The sequence below is a fragment of the Triticum urartu genome, chromosome 7A (assembly GCF_056163025.1).
Source record: "Triticum urartu cultivar PI428250 chromosome 7A, HENAU_Tu73, whole genome shotgun sequence".
NCBI lineage: Eukaryota > Viridiplantae > Streptophyta > Magnoliopsida > Poales > Poaceae > Triticum > Triticum urartu.
The window spans coordinates 426,076,056-426,099,897 of record NC_141879.1 but is presented as its reverse complement, the minus strand read 5'-3'; the positions used below and the strand labels follow the sequence as shown (position 1 = coordinate 426,099,897).

The 23,842-nt window shown below is 47.0% G+C and overlaps 1 protein-coding gene across 1 annotated transcript; it reads left to right on the top strand.

Moving 5' to 3' along the window:
• The first annotated feature begins 1,095 nt into the window (after window positions 1-1,095).
• On the top strand, window positions 1,096-23,515 carry LOC147959831 (uncharacterized). Its single transcript, XM_087532938.1, has 5 exons — window positions 1,096-3,115; window positions 3,752-4,000; window positions 22,852-23,066; window positions 23,202-23,316; window positions 23,391-23,515. The coding sequence occupies exons 1-5, from the start codon at window positions 1,096-1,098 to the stop codon at window positions 23,513-23,515; spliced, it is 2,724 nt and encodes a 907-aa protein (XP_087389064.1).
• Window positions 23,516-23,842: the final 327 nt, after the last annotated feature.

Below are 23,842 nucleotides of genomic sequence, written 5' to 3'. Positions count from 1 at the left end.
TCCGATTCCGGCTCTTACACTCGCACTTCTCGGAGCGGTTACGCCTCCACCGCTTCTCAGGCTATCCAGTTTGCCGCATTTGAGGTCCTTGTCGAGCTTTGTTATACGAGGTTCAAATGCAGCAGCACCCAGGTTTCTATTATTACCCATCTCTGCACGACAACAGTCGTGTCCGTTTTCCTCTCATTGATCCGGAGTCTGATAGTGTTGCTAGCAATCTTGCTCGTTATATCACCACTAGCTATCTGATGATCCATGAGCTGGCTCGAGAGCTGAGTCGTGCCTGTACTGCTTTAGCCACTACCTTGATCACTACTAGATCCACCACTACTCCGTCCTCACTGGAATTTACCCCGTATGTCCCAGTTAGTTATAGCTCCCCTATTTCACCGATTACTCCCCCGAGTAGCATAGGCGCCTCTGCCGTGAACCCTCTCAGTGCTCCTGCCGAGTGGGTCTCACTTCTTGCTACCCCTGCGGCCCCGATGCTTCATCCTACCCCTGCCCCGGAGGGAGAGCCCTCGAGGCAGCGGCATCGCGTTACCTTTGACCCGGAGGTTTCCGTTAACCACGTCAGTTCGGGATCTGAGACCGCTTCAGGGGGGACACCGCAGCACCAGCAGAGCAGTAGTGTCTTTGAGTATTCGCAGTCATCTAGATGGTGTACGGATGTAGTTGTATGAGTCATGATGCTTCATGTATGAGAGTAGTGGAACCAGCCATGTTGTTTAATTTTCATGTATGAGTCTATGTATAATTATGTTGGGACTTCAATTGTCGTATTTTCTTCGCTCTTTTTGGTCTTTTTCGAGAGTTGTTGCTGGCTTTTCCCCAATTTTATTCTTGGATGTCTCTCATCCTGATTGCGTTGCCTTGGGAAAAATACTCAATAGGATGACGCAGGGAGGCAGCAGTAGCAACGTTCGCGAGAGAACTCATGTTCGTCGTTCCGCACGACAGGCAGGATATTCTCCTGAGCCGGACGTTCCGCCACCACCTCCACCGCCTGATCCTCCCTCCACCGAGCAAGTTCTGTGTATGTTTGAAGAGAAAAGGAACAATGATCTGATTGAAATACCAAGAAGTGTGCAAGCTATGGTTGGACAGAATGGAAATCAGAATGGTCACCACTCAAAGCTGTCAGATTTTCAGAGAACCAATCCACCCAGTTTCAGTCAAGTTGTTGACCCATTGGATGCAGACGATTGGTTGCGCACCATGGAGAAAAAGCTTGAGATCGCCCGTACTGAAGGAAATGATAAAGTCCCATTTGCAACCCATTACCTTGAAGGCGCAGCTGCCATATGGTGGGGAAATACAAAAGCAATGTGGCCGATTGATGAGGAAGTCACCTGGGAAAAATTCAAGGCTAAGTTCCGCAAGTATCACATCCCTACTGGAGTTATGAAGGCCAAGCAGCGTGAATTTATCGCGCTCGTCCAAGGAAATCAGTCTGTGGCTGAGTATCTGCAAAAATTCAATCATTTGTCCCGTTACTCTCTGTATGACGTGGCCACTGAAGAAAGAAAGATTGATAGATTTCTTGGAGGTTTAAATCCACAACTTTGGTGTGCTCTCAGTATGTTTGATTTCACCGATTTCCAAACTCTCGTGGACAAGGCATTCATTGCTGAGCAGGAGCACAAGCTTATATCGGATAATAGGCCTGCTAACAACGACAACAAGCACAAGTTTGAGCCAAAGAAGGATGGACAACCTGTGCAAAAAGCTCATACCTGGCAGCCGACTCAGGTGGAATACAGGCCAAATTGGCAGCAGAATGTTAACAGGACCACCACTCAAGTCAAGAATATTGTAACCAGTCCAACACATGAGGAGCGCCAGCGCAATAATACTTGTTTCATTTGCGGGCAGCCCGGACATTATGCCAAACAATGCCCCAAGAACAACAAGGTGAATGCTTTGAGCAGACCACAAGTCAACTTTATGGAGTCAGGGCCAACCCAGCAAAACTTCATTGGGCACGTAAATCATATCTCCGCCGATGAAGCCCAAGAGAAGCCAGAAGTCATCATTGGTATGTTTTCTGTTAATGACGTACCTGCAGTAATTTTATTTGACTCTGGGGCTTCCCATTCTTTTATTTCTCAGAGTTTTGCCGCCCAAAACAATTTTCCTTGCACCATTTTGGGCAACAATATGCTGGTACAAATCCCGGGATCTATAATCAAGAGCAATCTAGTCTACCATGATCTGGAGATCAATATCAATGGGATCCACTTTCCAACATCTCTGATAATCATTGAGTCTGAACAGTTGGATATTATATTGGGGATGAATTGGCTGACCAAATATCAAGTCTGTATAAACTGCGCAACCCGAGAAGTCAGTTTGACCAGTCTAGATGGGCAGCTCATCAAATTCTATGCTCGCAAGCATGTACCCAAGCCAGAACTAGTTTGCACCACTGTGGTTGAGTTGGAATTTATTCCTGTGGTGAGTGAGTACCCTGATGTGTTTCCAGAAGAACTGCCAGGCATGCCACCAGATCGAGAACTGGAATTTGCCATAGATCTTGTGCCCGGAACCGCACCAATATACAAGAAGTATTACCGGATGCCCTCATCAGAATTCGTGGAACTAAAGAAACAGCTTGACAAATTACTCCAAAAAGGTTATATTCGTCCCATCTCTTCACCGTGGGGGTCACCTGCAATTTTTGTGGGCAAAAAGGATGGCAGTCTCCGTATGTGCATAGATTACCGTCAGCTGAATGAGGTCACCATCAAAAATAAATACCCACTGCCAAGGATTCATGATCTGTTTGATCAGCTCAGTGGGGCTAAAGTATTCTCAAAAATCGATTTACGGACCGGATATCATCAGCTCAAGATTAAAAAGAAAGATATTCCTAAGACCGCATTCACTACACAATACGGTCTTTACGAATATACTGTGATGTCCTTTGGTCTCACCAATGCCCCTGCCTTCTTCATGCATATGATGAACAAAGTATTCATGGACTTCCTCGACAAATTCGTGGTAGTCTTTATCGACGATATCCTCATTTACTCCAAGAGTGAAGAAGAGCATAAGGATCACCTCCGAGCATTGCTACAACGGCTCCGCGACCATCAGTTATACGCCAAGTTCAGTAAGTGCGAATTTTGGCTGAAGCAAGTCGGGTTTCTCGGACATGTACTATCCACCAAAGGTATAGCCGTGGACCCAAGCAAAGTAAAGAATGTGCTCGATTGGGTACCGCCCACGACCGTAACACAGATCCGGAGTTTTCTCGGATTAGCTGGATACTATCGTCATTTCATTGAAGCGTTTTCCAAAGTTGCTAAACCTATGACGGAACTTCTCAAAAAGGATACAAAGTTTGAGTGGACAAAGGACTATGAGAAGAGTTTTAATGAGCTAAAGACACAACTGACAACCGCACCGGTATTGACTCTTCCAGACATTTATCGCAGCTTTGATGTGTACTGCGATGCCTCCAGACAAGGTATTGGTTGCGTGCTGATGCAAGACAGCAAGGTAGTAGCCTATGCATCACGATAGCTACGACCACATGAGGGAAATTATCCTACTCATGATTTGTAATTGGCTGAAGTGGTTCATGCATTAAAAATTTTGAAACACTATCTCATTGGAAAAAGGTGCCAAATTTTTACCGACCACAAAAGCCTCAAGTACATCTTCACTCAGCCAGATTTAAATCTCCGACAGCGAAGATGGTTAGAGTTGGTCAAGGATTATAACCTTGGAATAAACTACCATCCAGGCAAGGCCAACGTCGTTGCCGATGCGCTCAGTCAAAAGCCCGTCAGCTTAAATGTCGTGTTAACATCATTGCCTACTGAACTTCAAGAGGAGATTGCTCAGCTCAACTTGGTCATCATGGACGCTGGTCTCACTAATATTTTGGAAGTTACCCCCACACTTGAGATGGAAATCCGCAAGGCCCAGCCAGATGATGCCGAGCTACAAAAACATGCAAGGCAACTCCCATATTTCTTCAAGGACAACTTCGGTACCCTCCGATTCCGTGGACGAATTTGTGTACCAAATCAACCGGACTTGAAGAAGAAAATCTTGTCAGAAGCACACGAATCCTCGTATTCCATTCATTCGGGAGGTACGAAAATGTATGAAGACCTTAAGCAAATATTCTGGTGGGATGGGATGAAGAAAGACATTGCCTATTTTGTGGCCTGTTGCGACATATGCAACAAGGTGAAAGCAGGTCATCAGAAGCCAGCCGAACTTCTCCAACCGATGCCAGTTTCACAATGGAAATGGGATGATGTTTGCATGGATTTCATCACCGGATTGCCTAGGACTCAGCGAGGCAAAGACGCAATCTGGGTTATAGTGGACACCCTCACCAAGGTTGCTCACTTCATCCCGATCAGCACCAGATACAGAGCAGATGAACTTGCACAACTGTATGTATCCAGAATCGTCAGTCTGCATGGAGTACCCCGGACAATCACTTCCGACCAAGATTTTGTGTTTACCTCCGCTTTCTGGTCCCGTCTCCATCAAGCCTTGGGGACAGCACTAAAATATAGTACTGCTTATCACCCTCAGACGGATGGTCAGACAGAGCGAGTAAATCAAATACTCGAAGATATGTTGCGAGCCTGTGTGGTGGCCAACAGAGCTAAATGGGAAGATTGCTTGCCATACGCCGAGTTCTCGTATAAAAATAGTTTTCAGACCAGTCTAAAGATGTCACCATATGAAGCTCTATATGGTCGTAAGAGCCGCACTCCTCTAAATTGGTCTCAAGCTGGAGATAGCCGTATCTTTGGAACCGATCTCATGATGGAAGTTGAGAGACACGTCAGGGAAATCAGAGACCGACTGCAATTGGCCAAATCCCATTAGAAGAGTTATTATGATGCAAAACATATGCAGGTCAGTTTTGAACCCGGAGGAAACGTGTACCTCCGAGTCACTCCTATGAGAGGAGTTAAGCGATTTCAGACTCGTGGAAAGCTGGCACCCAGATTCATTGGTCCATTCCCAATTATGTCTCAAGTGGGTACGGTTGCATACCAACTGGAACTACCCCCGGAGTTGTCAGATATACACAATGTATTCCATGTCTCGCAATTGAGACGACGCATATCCCCGCCTGAGAAAAAGACTGCAATGACTGAGATAGAATTGGCAAAGGATTTAACTTATGAAGAAAGACCGTTCAAAATTTTGGATCAATTGGAAAGGGTCACTCGCAACAAAGTCAGAAAAATTTTCAAAGTTCAGTGGGAGCATCACACAGAGTCAGAAGCAACTTGGGAGCAGGAGGATCCTTAAGAGTCAGTATCCAGAGTGGTTTTCCTAAGCAACCGAATCTCGAGGACGAGATTCATTCTAAGTGGGGGAGGTTTGTGATAGCCTGGTTTTTGCCCTCTCTTATTTGTTTGAATTTTCATTTGAATTTTTTTGAAATTCATTTGGACTTAAGCACTTGAGCATCCTTGGCTTTCACCCAAGTGTTTCACTTTTCTCCCAAACCATCATTTCACTTCTGATCCGCCTCAAAATAATCTTTGGAATATTTTTCTTAAATGAAAAATATTCGTTTTCTCTCTAAAACCCTAAGCCAAATATGTTTGCTCCAAAGCAACCCTAATTTTTATGGCTCAGAAAATTCTAAGAAAATTCCCAAATATTCTAGGGACCCTAGGGCACCTCCCTAAGCAAAAATATTTCATCACTTTTTGGAATATTTTTGCTACAGAAAATCTTTTTTGTTCTGGACAGAAATGGGGGTTTCTACAGCAACTACCATTTTACTTGCTCCATTTGACCTGATCTTTCTTGCGCTTATTTACCTTAGTAACTCTAAGCTATCCTCCAAAGCACAGCTTCAAAATCCCAGCCATTTGACCATAGTAACATCACAAAGTTACTGTCCAGAAACTTACCAGACTTGTAAAACTTTCTCTACTGCACCTGGATCCAAACCAAACCATGGTAAACTTCAAAACCACCGCGAACAACATGCCAGACATGAATTTTGGACGAAGGCTGGCCTGTGGAGAGATTTCGCGCGGTGACCACGCATGTCCACGATGTCAGGCATGCATGTCCATGCGCTCTGGGAGCCGCCGAGCGCTCTGTTCGCGCGTGCTCGCTTCCCCCAACTGCCAAACCTAGCCAAAACTCGCCACCATCATCGTCTCGACACCCTTAACTCCACCCTGGCACTCGCCGACGCCGGAGCTCGCCGCAGCGAGCACGGGCAGGGTCTGGCCAGCCCAACAGTGCGGGCGCACTATGCTCGTCGTCACCCCCTTTATCCTCTGCTCGTCTCTGCTCGCCCACAGTGGTCGCGTGACCTTCGTCGCCTTCTCCCCCTCTCACTGACGCTGCTCGTCGCCGGGCGCCATGGACAGGTGTCCACCAGCGGAGCCCGAAGCACCCTCACCGCTCGCCTATATATAGAGCCCTCCCCAACCTCTCCGAGCATCCTCCAGCACTCACACACACTCCACGGTCAAGTAGGAAGCCGTAGCCCGGGCGGGCAGGCCTCGTGCCGCCGCCCCCGAGCTCGAGCTCGCCGATGATCCCCTCTGGTAGCCGCGCCAGCTCCAGCCCCTCCCAGGCCTAGGCAACCTCTCCAGGGCCTCCGCCTCTCTCCGGTGAGGCCGTCTCGCCCGCTTGGAGACCCTGGAGCGGCCTCTGCTCGCCGTCTTCTTCAACTCCGGCGAGCTCCTCGTTCTGCCTCCGCTCACGAGCTTGATTCTGACACCGTCCGACCACCCCTAGCCACACTACGGGTACGGGCAGGTGGGTCTCGACCTCCTCTTGCCATCCCTCCCTCTCGTTTTGGCCAAAGAGCCCTCGTCGCCGGCGAAAGCTCCGGCGAAGCCGCGGCCATCTCTGTCTCTCTCTCCCTCTTCCCCCACCTGACTAGCGGGGCCCGCTAGTCAGCCACTTAGTACGCGCGCGAAGCGGTTCGAGTGGTGGTGCCCCTGGGATTTACGCCTGTGACGTCCCCCCAGCCTTTTTCTTTTATTCAAATTCATTTGAATTTACAGAACACTTCAAACTGTTATAACTTTTTAACCATAAGTCCAAATGAATTGATTCTTTTTGCATTGTGTTCTTTGAAAGGAAATCTAACAGCTCACCAAAGATGAGATTTTTCTAAGCTGTTTAGAATTTCTGGTGAATTTCAGAAGTGTTCTTGATATTTTCTTTTTGTGTTTAAAAATATTTTCAGAGGGTGAGGCTTGTCTTCAGGATCACCAGGAGGCTTGTGAGCCTCATCTGCACTAAGGCAAGCCACAGCAACATTTTTATGATGCCATTGCAATATTTGTGGTTTTCCCACTTGAATGAAACGATTAATCCATGCATTTAAAGAATTATTGAGTTATTTGTATTCTGTTAAATGTTGAATAGTTGTTTGATTTACAGAATAGTTGAAACTAGTTTAGTGAACAAAGCAAGCTAAGATTTATTTGAGGTGATGTTAGAAATAATTTTTATGCATGGTAGTTATATTGTTGCCTTCCTGAAATTGATAAAATTTGTTAGAATATTCTGTTAATTATTCTGTTAGATCATATTACTTGTTTTACAGAAAGTTTGAACTTAATTTAGTGATAAAGAAAGTAAGGATTGTTGATAGAAAATCTTTTGTGATGCAGATGAAAAAGTTATCGGGATTGCTTTCTTGCGTCAGAAATTAATGAAACTTGTTACGGAACTATTTTGGTTAAGTTATGAGTCATTTGAGCTAGTAAAGTAACGTGAGGTGTTGATGGTCAAGCTTGGTGTATAGATGACATCGGTCATTTTCATGATGCATGTGTTGTTTTTCTTTTCATGGCATGCTATGACACCTGTCATTGTTAGTTAAAGTTGAAACTGAAAATAACTCAACTTGAATACATCGTTGACTGGGTCATGGTGCCGCTAAATAGAGTTCTTTCTAGTGCAACCACATTTGCCTTTATGGGGGCCTTGATTCGGTCCATTGACACGGCCTCTGGTCGGTGCCTCGATCTAGGGAAGGTTATGTCGTGTTTGCCCTAGCCCGGCAAGCAGGCATAATCTTGTGTGCTCGTTAATGAGATTATGGTACCGATTTCCCCAAGTGGGAGTTTCCCCAAGTGCGAGTTTCCCCAAGTGGGAGTTTCCCCAAGTGGGAGTTTCCCCAACTGGGAGGTTGGCCACAACGGTGGTCGGGGTGTCTTTGGTAGACACGGGGCCACCCAGGACCAGCCCGTTGGGGATTTGGGTCGGAGTGGCCGGGAGAGTGCTGTGGCAATGGAGGGGTTTCGTCGGAATGTCGTTGGTCCACCCGAATGGGAGTGTGAGGCCATGGGTTATGTGGTGTGGGTACAGTGTGCTACCTCTGCAGAGTGTATAATCTATCGATAGCCGCATCCACGGTTAAGGACACCTCGTAGTAGGTCCCACCATGAGTCAACGAATAACAAAAATTGCACACTAAGCTCTAAACTTTGCATTGTCAAGGATGGCAGAAAGGCCATCGAGGGATTTGGGACCAGATATTGGTCGTGGTTGTGATCGCTGTAAGGATCACGAGTCATTGTGTTTACCACGTTGGTGGTGTGTTTTACCACGTTGGTGGTGTGTTTTACCATATTGGTGGTGGTTGTGATCTGAGGATGATCACGGTTGGTAAGTTGTCCTGAGGGACGTTCGAGCATGATCACAGCATGTTGACATATAGTGTTGCATCATTAATAATTGGCTAAATATCATGATATTGTTTGTCATTATGATTATGCTTGTTGTGAGCTTTCAAGTTCATTCAATGTACTGACCTGGCGTGTCATGCCAGATTTCAGGAAAGTCTCATTGGAGAGGAGCGTCGTTCAAGTCTAGATCGTGTCCACATTGGTGTCCCTGTGAGATGGAGCTTCCGCTATGATGTTATTCCGTTGCCACGTAGTTGTTCGGGTCGAGGCCCCCTTTATGTTCACTAAATAATGTACATATTGATCAGCCGCACCGAGTGTGCCGCTTGGCCTCGACCGCTGTTGTAATATGAACTCTGTTCCACTAGCATCAATAAAGCGGTTGTTTTCTGTACCCATATGTTGTGTGTTGCCAGAAGACATGGTCTCTGGGCTGGCAATGCAGGGTAAACTGGTCGCTCTGAGCCGGGGTGCCACAGCAAGTGGATGGTCTCCTCTGTCAAGGAGGAGGACATTACTAAGCTCTGGGCGGCCGGATATTTGGCAAAGGAGATCGCCCATCATCTGCCAGCCGGGGGACAAGTCGTACCCACGTCGGAGCCACAGAGAGAGTAGTCTTCATCCCCCATTTCCTCTGCGGGCTAGGGCTTCCACTCCACCCTTTCGTCCGCGGGCTGTTGTACTATTACGGGATAGATTTCCATGATCTGTCCCCGAATTCCTTCCTCAACATCTCGGCGTTTATCGTCATGTGCGAGGCCTTCCTCCGCATCCATCCCCACTTTGCGTTGTGGCTCAAAGTCTTCAACGTGAACCCGAAGGTGGTGGATGGTCAGCACGCGGAGTGCGGAGGGGCCATGGTGAGCAAGTTATCCAACGTCTCCTAGCCCAAAGGAACCTTTATAGAGATAGTAAAGAAATGGCAAAAGCAGTGGTTCTACATCACAGAACCTCGTGGCACCACCTGGGCCGCAGCTACCGAATTCCGTGCTAGTGCTCCCATGCGGCTCACCTCCTGGGTCGAGAAGAGTCCGGACTGGTGTTCTCCTAACGAGCTGGTAGCGCTGCAGACACGTGTTCAAAGCATGGTGACCAAGGACGTCAAGCTCATCGACGTTATCCAGGTGATGCTGGTCCGTCGGATTCTTCCGTGCCAGTGCTGAAGCCGCCCTTTATGGGAGTTCAATTTGAAGAAGCACCAGGCCCTGAGAAGGCTCTTCGACACATCTCATGAAGGGGCCTGGAAGTCTCTCTTTAAGGGCAATGAGAAGTCACCGGCCACGGACTCGGACCGAGGTCACAATTGTAAATGCCCCACCAACGAGGTATGTTTCTCTTGACGTATTCCCAACTTGAATGTTTCGAGGATGATGTCTGAGATTTAGTATTGCTCCTTCAGGACTGGGTGGAGAAGGCACATCGGATCCAGTGTCCGGCGCCGCTACCCAAGGAACCGGCCATCCCGCACCTGGCGAGGATGCTGGTGCCGGCGCCATATACGGCATCGGAGAAGAAGGCCAAGGGGGCCAAGAGTGGCCCCCGTCGCAAGGGCGCTTCGGACGCGACGTCCAAAGACGACGAGGCCCATTGCTCCGTCCCCAAGGACAATGACGAGGAAGAGGACGAGGAGGAGGAAAACAACCCTCCTCCCGAGGAGGAAAAGAAGAAGAAGAGGGTGGCCCCAACACATCCGGAGGCGAAAGCGCCCAAAAAGGGGAAGGGTGCCCCAGTGGTAAGCGACATGGCTCATTTACGCGCATATCCAGCCCTTTCTTTTTATTATGCTGACATGGTTAATCCACACTTTTGTAGACCGTCCCGTGACCTTATCCAGTGTTCCTCATCTAGAGGTTTGCTGGCTTTGTCGGAGATGGCGAGCATGTCGTCACCTGTAACGCCCCGAGACCTTTGCGCCAGGTGTCTTCCAGTTATGCGCCATCGTTGCCTTGTCTTTCGCTTGCGTGTTGCATTTCATCATGTCATCATGTGCATTGCATCATCATGTTTTCAAAACTTGCATTCGTTCGGGTTCCCCCAGTTCCGTCCGTTGTCCGTTCTGAGCCCAGACACACTTGCACGTGCCCGTGAGACGTCCGAAATATTATTTTATAAGTGGCCGGAAAATGTTCCCGGAATGGGTTGAAAGTTGGCATGCGGTGTTTTTATGTTGTCAGTAGGTCGTCTGCCAAATTTCATCGCATTCGGAGTCCGTTTGACGCCCCAACGGATAACTATAGCGGCAGTATAGCCGGTCTAACGTCGGACGTTTTCGGTCTCCGAAAACAGTCGTTGGGTCTCTCTCTCTCTTCTCTTCTCTCAGTCCAGAGCTTTCTGCATAGTCCGCTATCAACCGCCGGGCCCCGAAACCCCTCCTTGCACAATGCATCGACCCCCCTCACGTGTGCGTCCGAAAGCTGTCCCGAACCCCCCCCCCCCCGGGGCAGTTGTCACCGTTGGACTCAGAACATCCCCAAACATCTACAAAACGTCTCCATTTTTCTTTTTGGGCCACCTAACCTATTTTTCCCGTCCGTCCAATTACGATCGGAGGGACCTAACCACCCTAAACCGTTTTCATCTGCTAAATATAAGCCCAACCCTAGATCCTAGGGGTCTTGTCCCATCGATCCCACCGCGCCGCCACTCCACCTGGTTTCCTCGGGATCCCTCCCGGACCAACCAGCAGCTTCCTCCCTAATCCGAAAAATCATCTCTCGTTCTCCACCAACCAACTGATTCATCCAATCCAGTAGCCATTTCCTCCTTTCTCCTCTGCCTTGACCGGAGCAAGGCTCCCCCTGATCATGGCGCCCGAGCTCCACCTTGTGTGCCCGCCTCCTCGTCCTCCCAGCCGTAGCAGATGAAAAGGAGGCCTCGCGGATGCCTCCTCTCACTTCTCGTTGACCCAAGGAGTCGAAAGCCTCCCTTCGGCGCCAACCGCGCTGCCGGCGGAGCTCGCCGGAGTAGCTAGCCCTCAGGCGTTCTGGCTCCTTCCCGTCTCCCCAGCAGCTTCCTCTCCCTTCCTTCTCTCTCTCACGATATCTCTCTCTCTCATGCTGTTCACAGGAAGCGCCTCCTCCTCCCTGCACCAAGCCACAGTGTCGCTGCCCATGGAGCTCCACCACCCACCGGATCTGGTGCCCCAAGGCCCGATCCGTCCATTCCAGCCGCCGCCGGACCAGCAAGCCTTCCGCCGGAGCCCTACAGTCCCGTTGTCGCCGTTGCCAAGCCCATGCCTCTGCTTCTTTTGAACCAGGGAAGAGGACGAGCAACGCCAGGCTGCGTTGACCTTTCGATCGAGCCAAACAGGTCGGCCCAGCGCGCCCCTGCCAGCCTCCTCCTCTCCACAGTTCTGGGCCAAGGCCCGTGGTGAGCAGCACCCGAGCCCCCCTGTACTATTGGGCTGCCCAGTTTCGGCCCATGCGTATTTTTTCCTGTTGTGTTTTTTTCCTTTTATCCCAGAGTTTGCAGTTTTACAGAAAAGCCCCTAGACAACATGCATATAATAACTCACATACGGTGCATCATATTAAAACAAACTTAATATGAAACTTGCTTAGAATTTCATCTAGTTTAATAATATGTCATTTTCATCCATGTTTAAAATGTTTAAACATGCTGTTTGGTTAAATTTGTCCCTATGCCATGTTAAAATGATTTAATTCATAACTAAATAACCGTAACTCAGATTTTAATAAACTTTATATGTAAATGGGGTGGAAAATGCCTAGTTTAACATGGTGGCATCACTTTGCATGTTTAACAAATATAAAATTGTGTTTAGGACAGAACAGTACCGAACCTAATATATGCATATGGGGATTTACCGGAATTGTAGTTCGTTGCTTCCGGCCTCATTTAAACTTGACTAGATAGGTAGTTTTATTTTGCTTCACCCTCTTGCCATGTTAATAAACATTCAATATTGTTGGGTACACAAACGGGAGAGAACTAAATAATTGTTGTGGTGTTTCATCAATATGAAACTCGTTGCATATTGAGCTCCACTTAACTTGTAGTGTTGCTTGTGCACTTTGCCATGCCATGCATAATTAAACCGGACATGCATCATACTTGGTTGTGCATCATGCCATGTTGATGTGATGGTTGTTTACTATGTTGTTTGCTTCTTCATGGTGTTGCTTCTTCGGGTTAGTTCCGATAACGTCGCGTTTGTGAGGATTCATTCGACTTCGTCCGCTTGTCTTCTTCATGGACTCGTTCTTCTTCCTTGCCGGATTTCAGGCAAGATGACCATACCCTTGAAATCATTTCTATCTTTGCTTCCTAGTTTCTCGCTCTTTTGCTATGCCTATGCTGCGATACCTACCACTTTCTATATCATGCCTCCCATTTTGCTAAGCCAAGCCTCTAACCCACCTTGTCCTAGCAAACCGTTGTTTGGCTATGTTACCGCTTTGCTCAGCCCCTCTTATAGCGTTGTTAGTTGCAGGTGAAGATTGGAGCTTGTTCCATGTTTGAAACATGGTTATTTTGTTGGGATATCACAATATCTCTTATTTAATTAATGCATCTATATACTTGGTAAAGGGTGGAAGGCTCGGCCTTATGCCTGGTGTTTTGTTCCGCTCTTGCCGCCTTAGTTTCCGTCATATCGGTGTTATGTTCCCGAATTTTGTGTTCCTTACACGGTTGGGTTATAATGGGAACCCCTTAACAGTTCGCCTTGAATAAAACTCCTCCAGCAAGGCCCAACCTTGGTTTTACCATTCGCCACCTAGCCTCTTTTTCCCTTGGGTTAGGCCAGCCCAAGGGTCATCTTTATTTTAACCCCCCCCCCCAGGCCAGTGCTTGTCTAAGTGTTGGTCCGAAACAGAGCCACTTGCGGCGCCACCTCGGGGAAACTTGAGGGCTGGTTTTAGTTGTACGTAGTGTTCATCTGGTGTTCCCCTGAGAATGAGATATGTGCAACTCCCATCAGGATGTCGGTGCATGGGGCGGTCTTGCTGGACTTGTTTTACCATTGTCGAGGATGTCTTGTAACCGGGATGCCGAGTCTGATCGGATTGTCTTGGGAGAAGGAATATCCTTCGTTGACCGTGAGAGCTTGTGATGGGCTAAGTTGGGACACCCCTGCAGGGATTTGAACTTTCGAAAGTCGTGCCCGTGGTTATGGGTAGATGGGAATTTGTTAATGTCCGATTGTAGAAAACTTGAAGTTGATCTTAGTTAAAATACATCAACCACGTGTGTAACCGTGATGGTCTCTTCTCGGCGGAGTCCGGGAAGTGAACACGGTGTTGGAGTTATGCTTGACGTAGGTTGTTCTAGGATCACTTCTTGATCATAGTTTTATCGACCGTACCTTGCCTTCTCTTCCCGCTCTCATTTGCGTATGTTTAGCCACCATATATGCTAGTCGCTTGCTGCAGCTCCACCTCATACCTTTTCCCTACCTATAAGCTTAAATAGTCTTGATCGCGAGGGTGTGAGATTGCTGAGTCCCCGTGACTCACAGATACTTCCAAAACCAATTTGCAGGTGCCGATGATATCGTGCAGGTGACGCAACCGAGCTCAAGGAGGAGCTCAATGAAGATCTTGTCCTTTGTGTTGTTTCGTTCTAGTTGATCAGTAGTGGAGCCCAGTTGGGATGATCGGGGATCTGTGTAGCATTTGGGGTAGTCTTCTTTTATTTTGGTTTCGTAGTCGGACCTTGATTGTATATGGATGATGTAATGCTTTATTCATGTTTTGTGTGAAGTGGTGATTGTAAGCCAACTATGTATCTTTTTCCCTTATGTATTACATGGGTTGTGTGAAGATTACCTCACTTGCGACATTGCTTTCAATGCGGTTATGCCTCTAAGTCGTGCTTCGACACGTGGGAGATATAGCCGCATCGAGGGCATTACAAGTTGGTATCAGAGCCTTCCCCGACTTTAGGAGCCCCCTGCTTGATCGAATCGCTGGTGTTGTTGAGTCTAGAAAAATGTTTTGAGTCATTTAGGATTATATACATCGGAGAGTAGGATTCTTTTTACTCCTCAGTCCCTTCGTCGCTCTGGTGAGGCATCCTAACGTAGAGTTTTGACTCTTCTCTTCTCAAATTTCACTAAAAAATTTAGGATCACACGGGTATCTTGGAATCGTTTCGATGGTTTTGTGACAAGAACATTGTTCTTGGTGCCTCCTGACATTTAGGAGTTGTGGCAGTGTCCCAGGGACTTGAGCTCTGAGGTGTTGTCGTCACAATTTTATCGTTGCAGTTCTGGAATACCTGAGTTCGCCAACATCGAAAATCTCTTTTATGCAGTTGTTGGTGAGATAACCTCGATGCCACCCAGTACTGGGGCGGGAGTTCGGGAGTATTGCCATAACTGTATAACGGATGCTTTTCGAAGGTTGAGGTAAATGATTTCCGAAGGTTTCTTGGTTATGTGTTGAAGGATGGATACAGCTGGATGTAGGATTTGTTAGTTTTGGGTGAGATATTATGCTTCCCCTATATCCCCAACACCTGATTGCATAACCGGGAGAATTTTGGGAGTTTATAAGTGGGAATTCAAGTAGCTCTTAGGATATCTTTCCGACAAATGTATGATATGAAATTGGGGTTCGACGTCTAGTGGTCCGCCTATCCACGGTTGGTTTTATAGTGGTCTCGTTGTGTCTTAAAGAGTCCTTGGCTATGCCGACTCGGGGATGCTTCGTATGTCATGTGCACTGCCTTGTACATGATGGTGATGTACGATCGAGCCCGTGTAGGCCCCACCACAAAAACTTCGGACGAAATCTCTATCATATGTTTGTTCTAGCTTATTCTGCAAGCCAATCCTTGTTTTTGTGTTGAGTTGTGGTATTCGAGTTGCTTCAATGTCAAGTGTTGATTCCATACCTTTCTTAAACGATGTTCTCATACTCCGATGTGAATACCAACCCTTCATGATAACCGAGATTGTCATGTCAATCCTTTTCACCGGTGTGTTTTCTCTTCAAGTGGATCCGATCATTTCAACATCCGCAAGATCAATTATCAATTATTCTCAACGGTGTTTGTTTTTCATCCGTCTCCAAGTTGTCTTTGTTTTCCCACCCTCCCACCCTTGTTTCTTCAAGGACTCGGATTTCTTAATCAAGTATCATCTTGTTGATATGAAGTCTCCCCATTCTTTTCCGTCAATGTTCTTACCCGGTGATGCTCATGAAGATTCTAACGGAGCCTCAAGTTCGTCATTCTTCATTCCTTTCATCTCCGGTGGTTTCAATTCAAGCTTTGGTATTGAGCATAGTCTTTTCTTTTTGTCGAATGCTTTTCTTATGCCGGTGCACCTCATAATCATTCCCCGCTTGCTGTTCAATTGTTCCGGAGTGCTCAAGATATATCGAAGATTCATGTTTCCACTCTGCTTTCGTTCAAACTCTTTCGAGGATGTTATCTCATTCAAGCCTTTTAATTCAACCGGCGCAATCTATCTTTTAAATCGTTCAACGGTGTTTCTTTTGAGTGGACCCTAACCCACAGGTCTTTTCCCAAGATCTTACCTGACTCTTCTAATTTTCCCAGAGCTTCTCAAATTCTTTTACAAGTTTGACGTAAGAATGATTCATCATCAGTCATATGTTTTTCTCCAAGATCTTTCAAATTCTTTTCATCGTTGGCTAAACCTTTCCATTCTTCATTCCGGTGTGCCCAATAATTATTGGTGGTTTTTCTCGTCGTCATTCTCAGATTTTGAAGACCGAAGAAGAGTTTCTCTTAAATCTTGCTCCATTCTCTTCAAGATTCGTGATTCTAGCTTGTTGCCATCCTCTCATAATTGTATTCGATTGTGGGAATTCTTTTCACCTATCCGGAGCAATCAAGAGTCTTCTCAGTTTGATTTTACGAAGTCCATCAATTCAGGTTTATTCATTATCATCTTTCAGTTATCATTCTCCAATCTTACCAGTGCTTCATTCAAGTGATCTCTAATCAGCTCGTGATCTCTTCATTCTCATGGATCTAAATTCACTCAAGCATCTTCGTTCATTTGCTAATTCTTCCCGGTGTTTCTTTATCTTTACTTCGTTCATTTCCAATTCTTACGGTGGTTCGTTCAAGAGTTCTCTTCCTTGGTTATCATATCAATTTATTCGTTCTTCCAAATCCTAACGGTGGTTCGTGGAAGACATTCTCAAGTTTATGTTATATCTCTCTTAATCTTTTTACGAGAATAAGTAATATGTCAAATCCGTTGATTGTCATTAATTTAATTGGTGAAGGATAAGCATAATGTAATTCTTATTCTTATTTCATCGAGTGAACTCAATTCCCTATTCTGGAGGCTCATCAAATTCCTGATTTCAATTGTTTCATCTTCTCTTTTTCCCAGAGTTCCAACCTTTTCAATTATTTCACCACGGAGATTCATCTAAATCGGTACAAGGATTCACCTTGTGTTTTCAACTTCTCTTTCTTTCTGTTTGATCATTCTTTTGTTTACCGGAGTTCTTCATCAAGGTTATACATGATGGTTCATCAAGGATTTAATTCCTTCTAGAAGTGTTCATCAACATTCTTTTCAAAGGAGCTCAAGTTTCTTCATCTTGCAATCCGAAGTGCAATTCTTTCTTCCATATCATCGGAGGTGGTATTATGTCATTCTTGATAATTTCCCTTCGTGTTTCATGGATCACAAGTTTTTCAAGAGTGACATATCTAAATCCATCATTTTCTCTTCGCTCAAGACATCTTTTCAACAAATCAACCTCTTCATTGGATTTATCTTGGGTTATACTTCACCTAAAACTTTCCCTAAGGATTGTTGCTAATTATGGTGCTTATAAATGACTCAAGTTCTTCATTTATCCTTCCGGTGAGATAAGCTTCTCATCTCCTTGTTTATATCAATCCAATCTATTATTTTTCGTTAGTGGCAGAATTTCACCTCATAGTTTTGAGATGTTTTCCATAAGCCCACAACGAGCTTATCCTTTTCGTTGTTGTTAATCCAACAAATCCGCTCTAGCATTTGTGGTAAGCGTGATCTTACAAAGATCTTGTTTCCTTTCGATCATTCCATCCATTCTTTCTTTTCTTCCGGTGGCATTGTGATGTTTCTCTCTTCTCTCATCATCTCAAGTTGTGAGGATCGTCTTCTTTTCGTGCCTATCCATTTAACCGGAGTGTTATCGTAATTGATCCTTATCGTTCCTTGTTACATCTCTTTTCAACCGGAGTGCTGTCTGAATTTGTTCTTCCTTGTTCCTCTTTTTCTAATGGAGGTTTTCAACTTTGCTCATCTTCATTGTATTCTTTCTTTCAAATTTTCTCAACCTTGCAAGGTTCTTTAGTTTCACTTATTTGTCAAAGAAGCAACTTAGTTTTACCTCTTCTCTTTCTCTTACGTTTTCCCTCTGGTGCCATTCTAGATCTCGGGACGAGATCCTCTCGTGGTGGTGGAGTGTTGTAACGCCTCGAGACCGTTGCGCCAGGTGTCTTCCAGTTATGCGCCGTCATTGCCATGTCTTTTGCTTGCGTGTTGCATTTCATCATGTCATCATGTGCATTGCATCATCATGTTTTCAAAACTTGCATTCGTTCGGGTTCCCCCAGTTCCGTCCGTTGTCCATTCTAAGCCCAGACACACTTGCACGCGCCCGCGACACGTCTGAAATATTATTTTATAAGTGGCCGAAAAATGTTCTCGGAATGGGTTGAAAGTTGGCATGCGATGTTTTTATGTTGTCAGTAGGTCTCCTGCCAAATTTCATCGCATTCGGAGTCCGTTTGGCGCCCCAACGGATAACTATAGCGGCAGTATAGCCGGTCTAACATCGGACGTTTTCAGTCTCTGAAAACAGTCACCGGGTCTCTCTCTCTTCTCTTCTCTCAGTCCAGAGCTTTCAGCACAGTTCGCTATCAACCGCCACGCCCCGAAACCCCTCCTTGCACAATGCATCGACCCCCCTCACGTGTGCGTCCGAAAGCTGTCCCAAACCCCCCTCGGGCAGTTGTCACCGTTGGACTCAGAACATCCCCAAACATCTACAAAACATCTCCGTTTTTCTTTTTGGGCCACCTAAACTATTTTCCCGTCCGTCCGATTATGATCGGAGGGACCTAACCGCCCTAAACCGTTTTCATCTGCTAAATATAAGGCCCAACCCTAGATCCTAGGGGTCTTGTCCCATCGATCCCACCGCGCCGCCACTCCACCTGGTTTCCTCGGGATCCCTCCCGAACCAACCAGCAGCTTCCTCCCTGATCCAAAAAATCCTCTCTCGATCTCCGCCAACCAACTGATTCATCCAATCCCGTAGCCATCTCCTCGTTTCTCCTCTGCCTCGACCGGACCAAGGCTCCCCCTGATCATGGCGCCCGAGCTCCACCTTGCGTGCCCGCCTCCTCGTCCTCCCGGCCGCAGCAGATGAACGGGAGGCCTCGCGTCTGCCTCCTCGCACTTCTCGTTGACCCAAGGAGTCGAATGCCTCCCTTCGGCGCCAACCGCGCTGCCGGCGGAGCTCGCCGGACCAGCCAGCCCTCAGGCGTTCTGGCTCCTTCCCATCTCCCCCGCAGCTTCCTCTCCCTTCCTTCTCTCTCTCACGATCTCTCTCTCATGCTGTTCACAGGAAGCGCCTCCTCCTCCCTGCACCAAGCCGCAGTGTCGTCGCCCATGGAGCTCCACCACCCACCGGATCCGGTGCCCCAAGGCCCGATCCGTCCATTCCAGCCGCTGCCGGACCGGCAAGCCTTCCGCCGGAGCCCTGCAGTCCCGTTGTCGCTGTTGCCAAGCCCCTGCCTCTGCTTCTTTCGAACCAGGGAAGAGGACAAGCGACGTCAGGCTGCGTTGACCTTTTGATCGAGCCAAACAGGTCGGCCCAGCCTAGGGATGGCACCCCATACCTTTACCCATCCCCTCTAAGCTTACCCATCACCCTTACTCATACCTGTCAATGGGTATACTTTTTTCCCATACCTGTTACCTGACAGGGTAGATGGGTACCCGTGGATAAAATTACCCATGTTTGCAAAGCATCGCTTTGAACAACTCATTGTCATAAAAGACAATATATAATTATAATCTATAAACAACAATAGATTATAACAACAACGCACATTTTTAAACAGCAACACATCATAAACAACAATATATTTAATAAACAACATCACTTTCTTGTAAACAACAACACATCAAAACATCAGCATATTGTCATATATTTTGAGTTCACAAATTCATGACAAAGTGAAGAGATAATTTCGAGTTCATATGAATTTTATATGGGTACATGGGTACGTGGTATGGGTTATACGATCCCATACCCGTACCCGCTCTACCCGATGGGTTTAACATTTCCCTATTTATATATCCATGGATATTTTTTGTCCCATACCCTTACCCTAATAGGGTTTTTACCCGCAGGGTACGTGGGTAATGGGTACCCATTGCCATCCCTAGGCCCAGCGCGCCCCTGCCGGCCTCCTCCTCTCCACAGTTCTGGGCCAAGGCCCGTGGTGAGCAGCACCCGAGCCCCCCCCCCCCCCCCGCACTATTGGGCTGCCCAGTTTCGGCCCATGCCTGTTTTTTTCCTGTTGTGTTTTTTTCCTTTTATCCCAGAGTTTGCAGTTTTACAGAAAAGCCCCTAGATAACATGCATATAATAACTCACATACAGTGCATCATATTAAAACAAACTTAATATGAAACTTGCTTAGAATTTCATCTAGTTTAATAATATGTCATTTTCATCCATGTCTAAAATGTTTAAACATGCTGTTTGCTTAAATTTGTCCCTATGCCATGTTAAAATGATTTAATTCATAACTAAATAACCGTAACTCGGATTTTAATAAACTTTATATGTAAATGGGGTGGAAAATGGCTAGTTTAACATGGTGGCATCACTTTGCATGTTTAACAACTATAAAATTGTGTTTAGGACAAAACAGTACCAAACCTAATATATGCATATGGGGATTTACCAGAATTGTTGTTCGTCGCTTCCGGCCTCATTTAAACTTGACTAGATAGGTAGTTTTATTTTGCTTCACCCTCTTGCCATGTTAATCAACATTTAGTATTGTTGGGTACACAAACGGGAGAGAACTAAATAATTGTTGTGGTGTTTCGTCAATATGCAACTCATTGCATATTGAGCTCCACTTAACTTGTAGTTTTGCTTGTGCACTTTGCCATGCCATGCATAATTAAACTAGACATGCATCATACTTGGTTGTGCATCATGCCATGTTGATGTGATGGTTGTTTACTATGTTGTTTGCTTCTTTCCGGTGTTGCTTCTTCGGGTTAGTTCCGATAACATCGCATTTGTGAGGATTGTTTGACTTCGTCCGCTTGTCTTCTTCATGGACTCGTTCTTCTTCCTTGCGGGATTACAGGCAAGATGACCATACCCTCGAAATCATTTCTATCTTTGCTTGCTAGTTGCTCGATATTTTGCTATGCCTATGCTACGATACCTACCACTTGCTATATCATGCCTCCCATTTTGCTAAGCCGAGCCTCTAACCCACCTTGTCCTAGCAAACCGTTGTTTGGCTATGTTACCGCTTTGCTCAGCCCCTCTTATAGCGTTGTTAGTTGCAGGTGAAGATTGGAGCTTGTTCCATGTTTGAAACATGGTTATTTTGTTGGGATGTCACAATATCTCTTATTTAATTAATGCATCTATATACTTGGTAAAGGGTGGAAGGATCGTCCTTATGCCTGGTGTTTTGTTCCACTCTTGCCGCCCTAGTTTCCGTCATATCGGTGTTATGTTCCCGGATTTTGCGTTCCTTACACGGTTGGGTTATAATGGGAACCCCTTGACAATTCGCCTTGAATAAAACTCCTCCAGCAAGGCCCAACCTTGGTTTTACCATTCGCCACCTAGCCTCTTTTTCCCTTGGGTTAGGCCAGCCCAAGGGTCATCTTTATTTTAACCCCCCCCCCCAGGCCAGTGCTTGTCTAAGTGTTGGTCCGAAACAGAGCCACTTGCGGCGCCACCTCGGGGAAACTTGAGGGCCGGTTTTAGCTGTACGTAGTGTTCATCTGGTGTTGCCCTGAGAACGAGATATGTGCAGCTCCCATCAGGATGTCGGTGCATCGGGCGGTCTTGCTGGACTTGTTTTACCATTGTCGAGGATGTCTTGTAACCGGGATGCCGAGTCTGATCGGATTGTTTTGGGAGAAGGAATATCCTTCGTTGACCGTGAGAGCTTGTGATGGGCTAAGTTGGGACACCCCTGCAGGGATTTGAACTTTCGAAAGCCGTGCCCGTGGTTATGGGCAGATGGGAATTTTTTAATGTCCGGTTGAAGAAAACCTGAAGTTGATCTGAATTAAAATACATCAACCGCGTGTGTAACCGTGATGACCTCTTCTCGGCGGAGTCCGGGAAGTGAACACGGTGTTGGAGTTATGCTTGACGTAGGTTGTTCTAGGATCACTTCTTGATCATAGTTTTATCGACCGTGCCTTGCCTTCTCTTCTCGCTCTCATTTGCGTATCTTTAGCCACCATATATGCAAGTCGCTTGCTGCAGCTCCACCTCATACCTTTTCCCTACCTATAAGCTTAAATAGTCTTGATCGCGAGGGTGTGAGATTGCTGAGTCCCCGTGACTCACAGATACTTCCAAAACCAGTTTGCAGGTGCCGATGATACCATGCAGGTGACGCGACCGAGCTCAAGGAGGAGCTCGATGAAGATCTTGTCCTTTGTGTTGTTTTTTTCTAGTTGATCAGTAGTGGAGCCCAGTTGGGACGATCAGGGATCTGTGTAGCATTTGGGGTAGTCTTCTTTTATTTTGGTTCCGTAGTCGGACCTTGATTGTATATGGATGATGTAATGCTTTATTCATGTTTTGTGTGAAGTGGCGATTGTAAGCCAACTATGTATCTTTTTCCCTTATGTATTACATGGGTTGTGTGAAGATTACCTCACTTGCGACATTGATTTCAATGCGGTTATGCCTCTAAGTCGTGCTTTGACATCTGGGAGATATAGCCGCATCGAGGGCGTTACATCACCGCCTGCTTGCTCCCCCAGGGCCAGTGACGACACCAAAGTGTTATCTCGGAGGGCCATTCCGAAGGGAGGAGCTCAAGACATTGTCCGGGGGTGCCACAAGGCGGGACCTCCGCTGCCGGACAGGTGGGGGAGCAGATCCCCAAGGAGACCGGGAAGAGGACCGTATTCAATTCAGCCCTCAGCTGGATACGATTCCGGAGATCCATATGGCTCCAGAATCAGGCGAGCACCCTCCTTCGAAGGAGGAGGGTGTGCCAATTCCACCGGTGGCCCCTGTCCACCCAGGGGTGCCGGATGACCTGATGGAGGCGCTACAAGGCGCCTCCGTTGTGGACGAGCACCGCTTCCTTATGGGTGCGGTGATCGAGAAGGTTCAGTTCGCCAAGAGTGGACTAGACAAAGCCTGCAGCAATCTATTGATGGGTTTCGAGGTAAGTGACATAGAAAGAGGAAAACCCCATGTATTAAGTAGCCCCCGAGACACTATCTGGAGTTCGGAAAGAAGAACTGGACAGAGGATCAACCTCTTATTGTAGGAGACTAACAGAATATGTACAAATAAGCAGGCGTCGCTGTTGGCCGCGACCTCGCATACTGCTGAGGTCTCCGAGCTGAAGCGGAAGCTGGAGCGGACCGAGAACGATCTCGGCAAGATTACGGTTCGGCTCCAAGAGAAGCAAGGTGAGGAACGACTTGCTATATGTTCGGGAAAGGATAAGCGATGTGTAGTGACAGTGGTATCATTATATGTGCAGAAGCCGCGACCGAGGTCGAGGCCCTGAAGAAGGCCCTAGGTGAGGTCGAGGAGAAGGCTATCCAGCAGCGAGCCGCCCGTAAGAAGCTCAAGGCCCGGGCCAAAGAAGTCCAGCAGGAGCTCTAGGATGCGGTGAAAAATGTGAGGCCTTGGAGCATGATGCGTCGGTTCAAGGGACCGAACTCGCCAAGGCTCGTCAAAGCGCGGAGACTTCCCGGAATGAGGTCCGGGCCGCCCTCCAGGAGATCCAGGAGGCCAAGAAGATCACGGCGGGTAAGGCATTTAAGATGCAAAGCAAGTATGCGGAGAAGCAGTACCTTTTACTAACTCGAGTTCGGAGTTCCCCAGGGGCCTTTGCGGATTTGCCACGCAGTGTATCCGATGCCGCGGAGTTCTATCGAGCCGAAGGAGGGGGTTCCATGGATAGGCTATTCTGGTCGCATTATGCGGCGC

What these genes read in the sequence shown, in the direction of transcription:
- LOC147959831 (XM_087532938.1), top strand. Translation starts at nt 1,096, where the DNA reads ATGGTTGGACAGAATGGAAATCAGAATGGTCACCACTCAAAGCTGTCA. An exon ending in TTTCTTCAAGGACAACTTCG is followed by an intron (nt 4,001 to 22,851) that starts GTACCCTCCGAT and finishes ATATGGCTCCAG; the next exon opens with AATCAGGCGAGCACCCTCCT. An exon ending in ATCTATTGATGGGTTTCGAG is followed by an intron (nt 23,067 to 23,201) that starts GTAAGTGACATA and finishes ACAAATAAGCAG; the next exon opens with GCGTCGCTGTTGGCCGCGAC.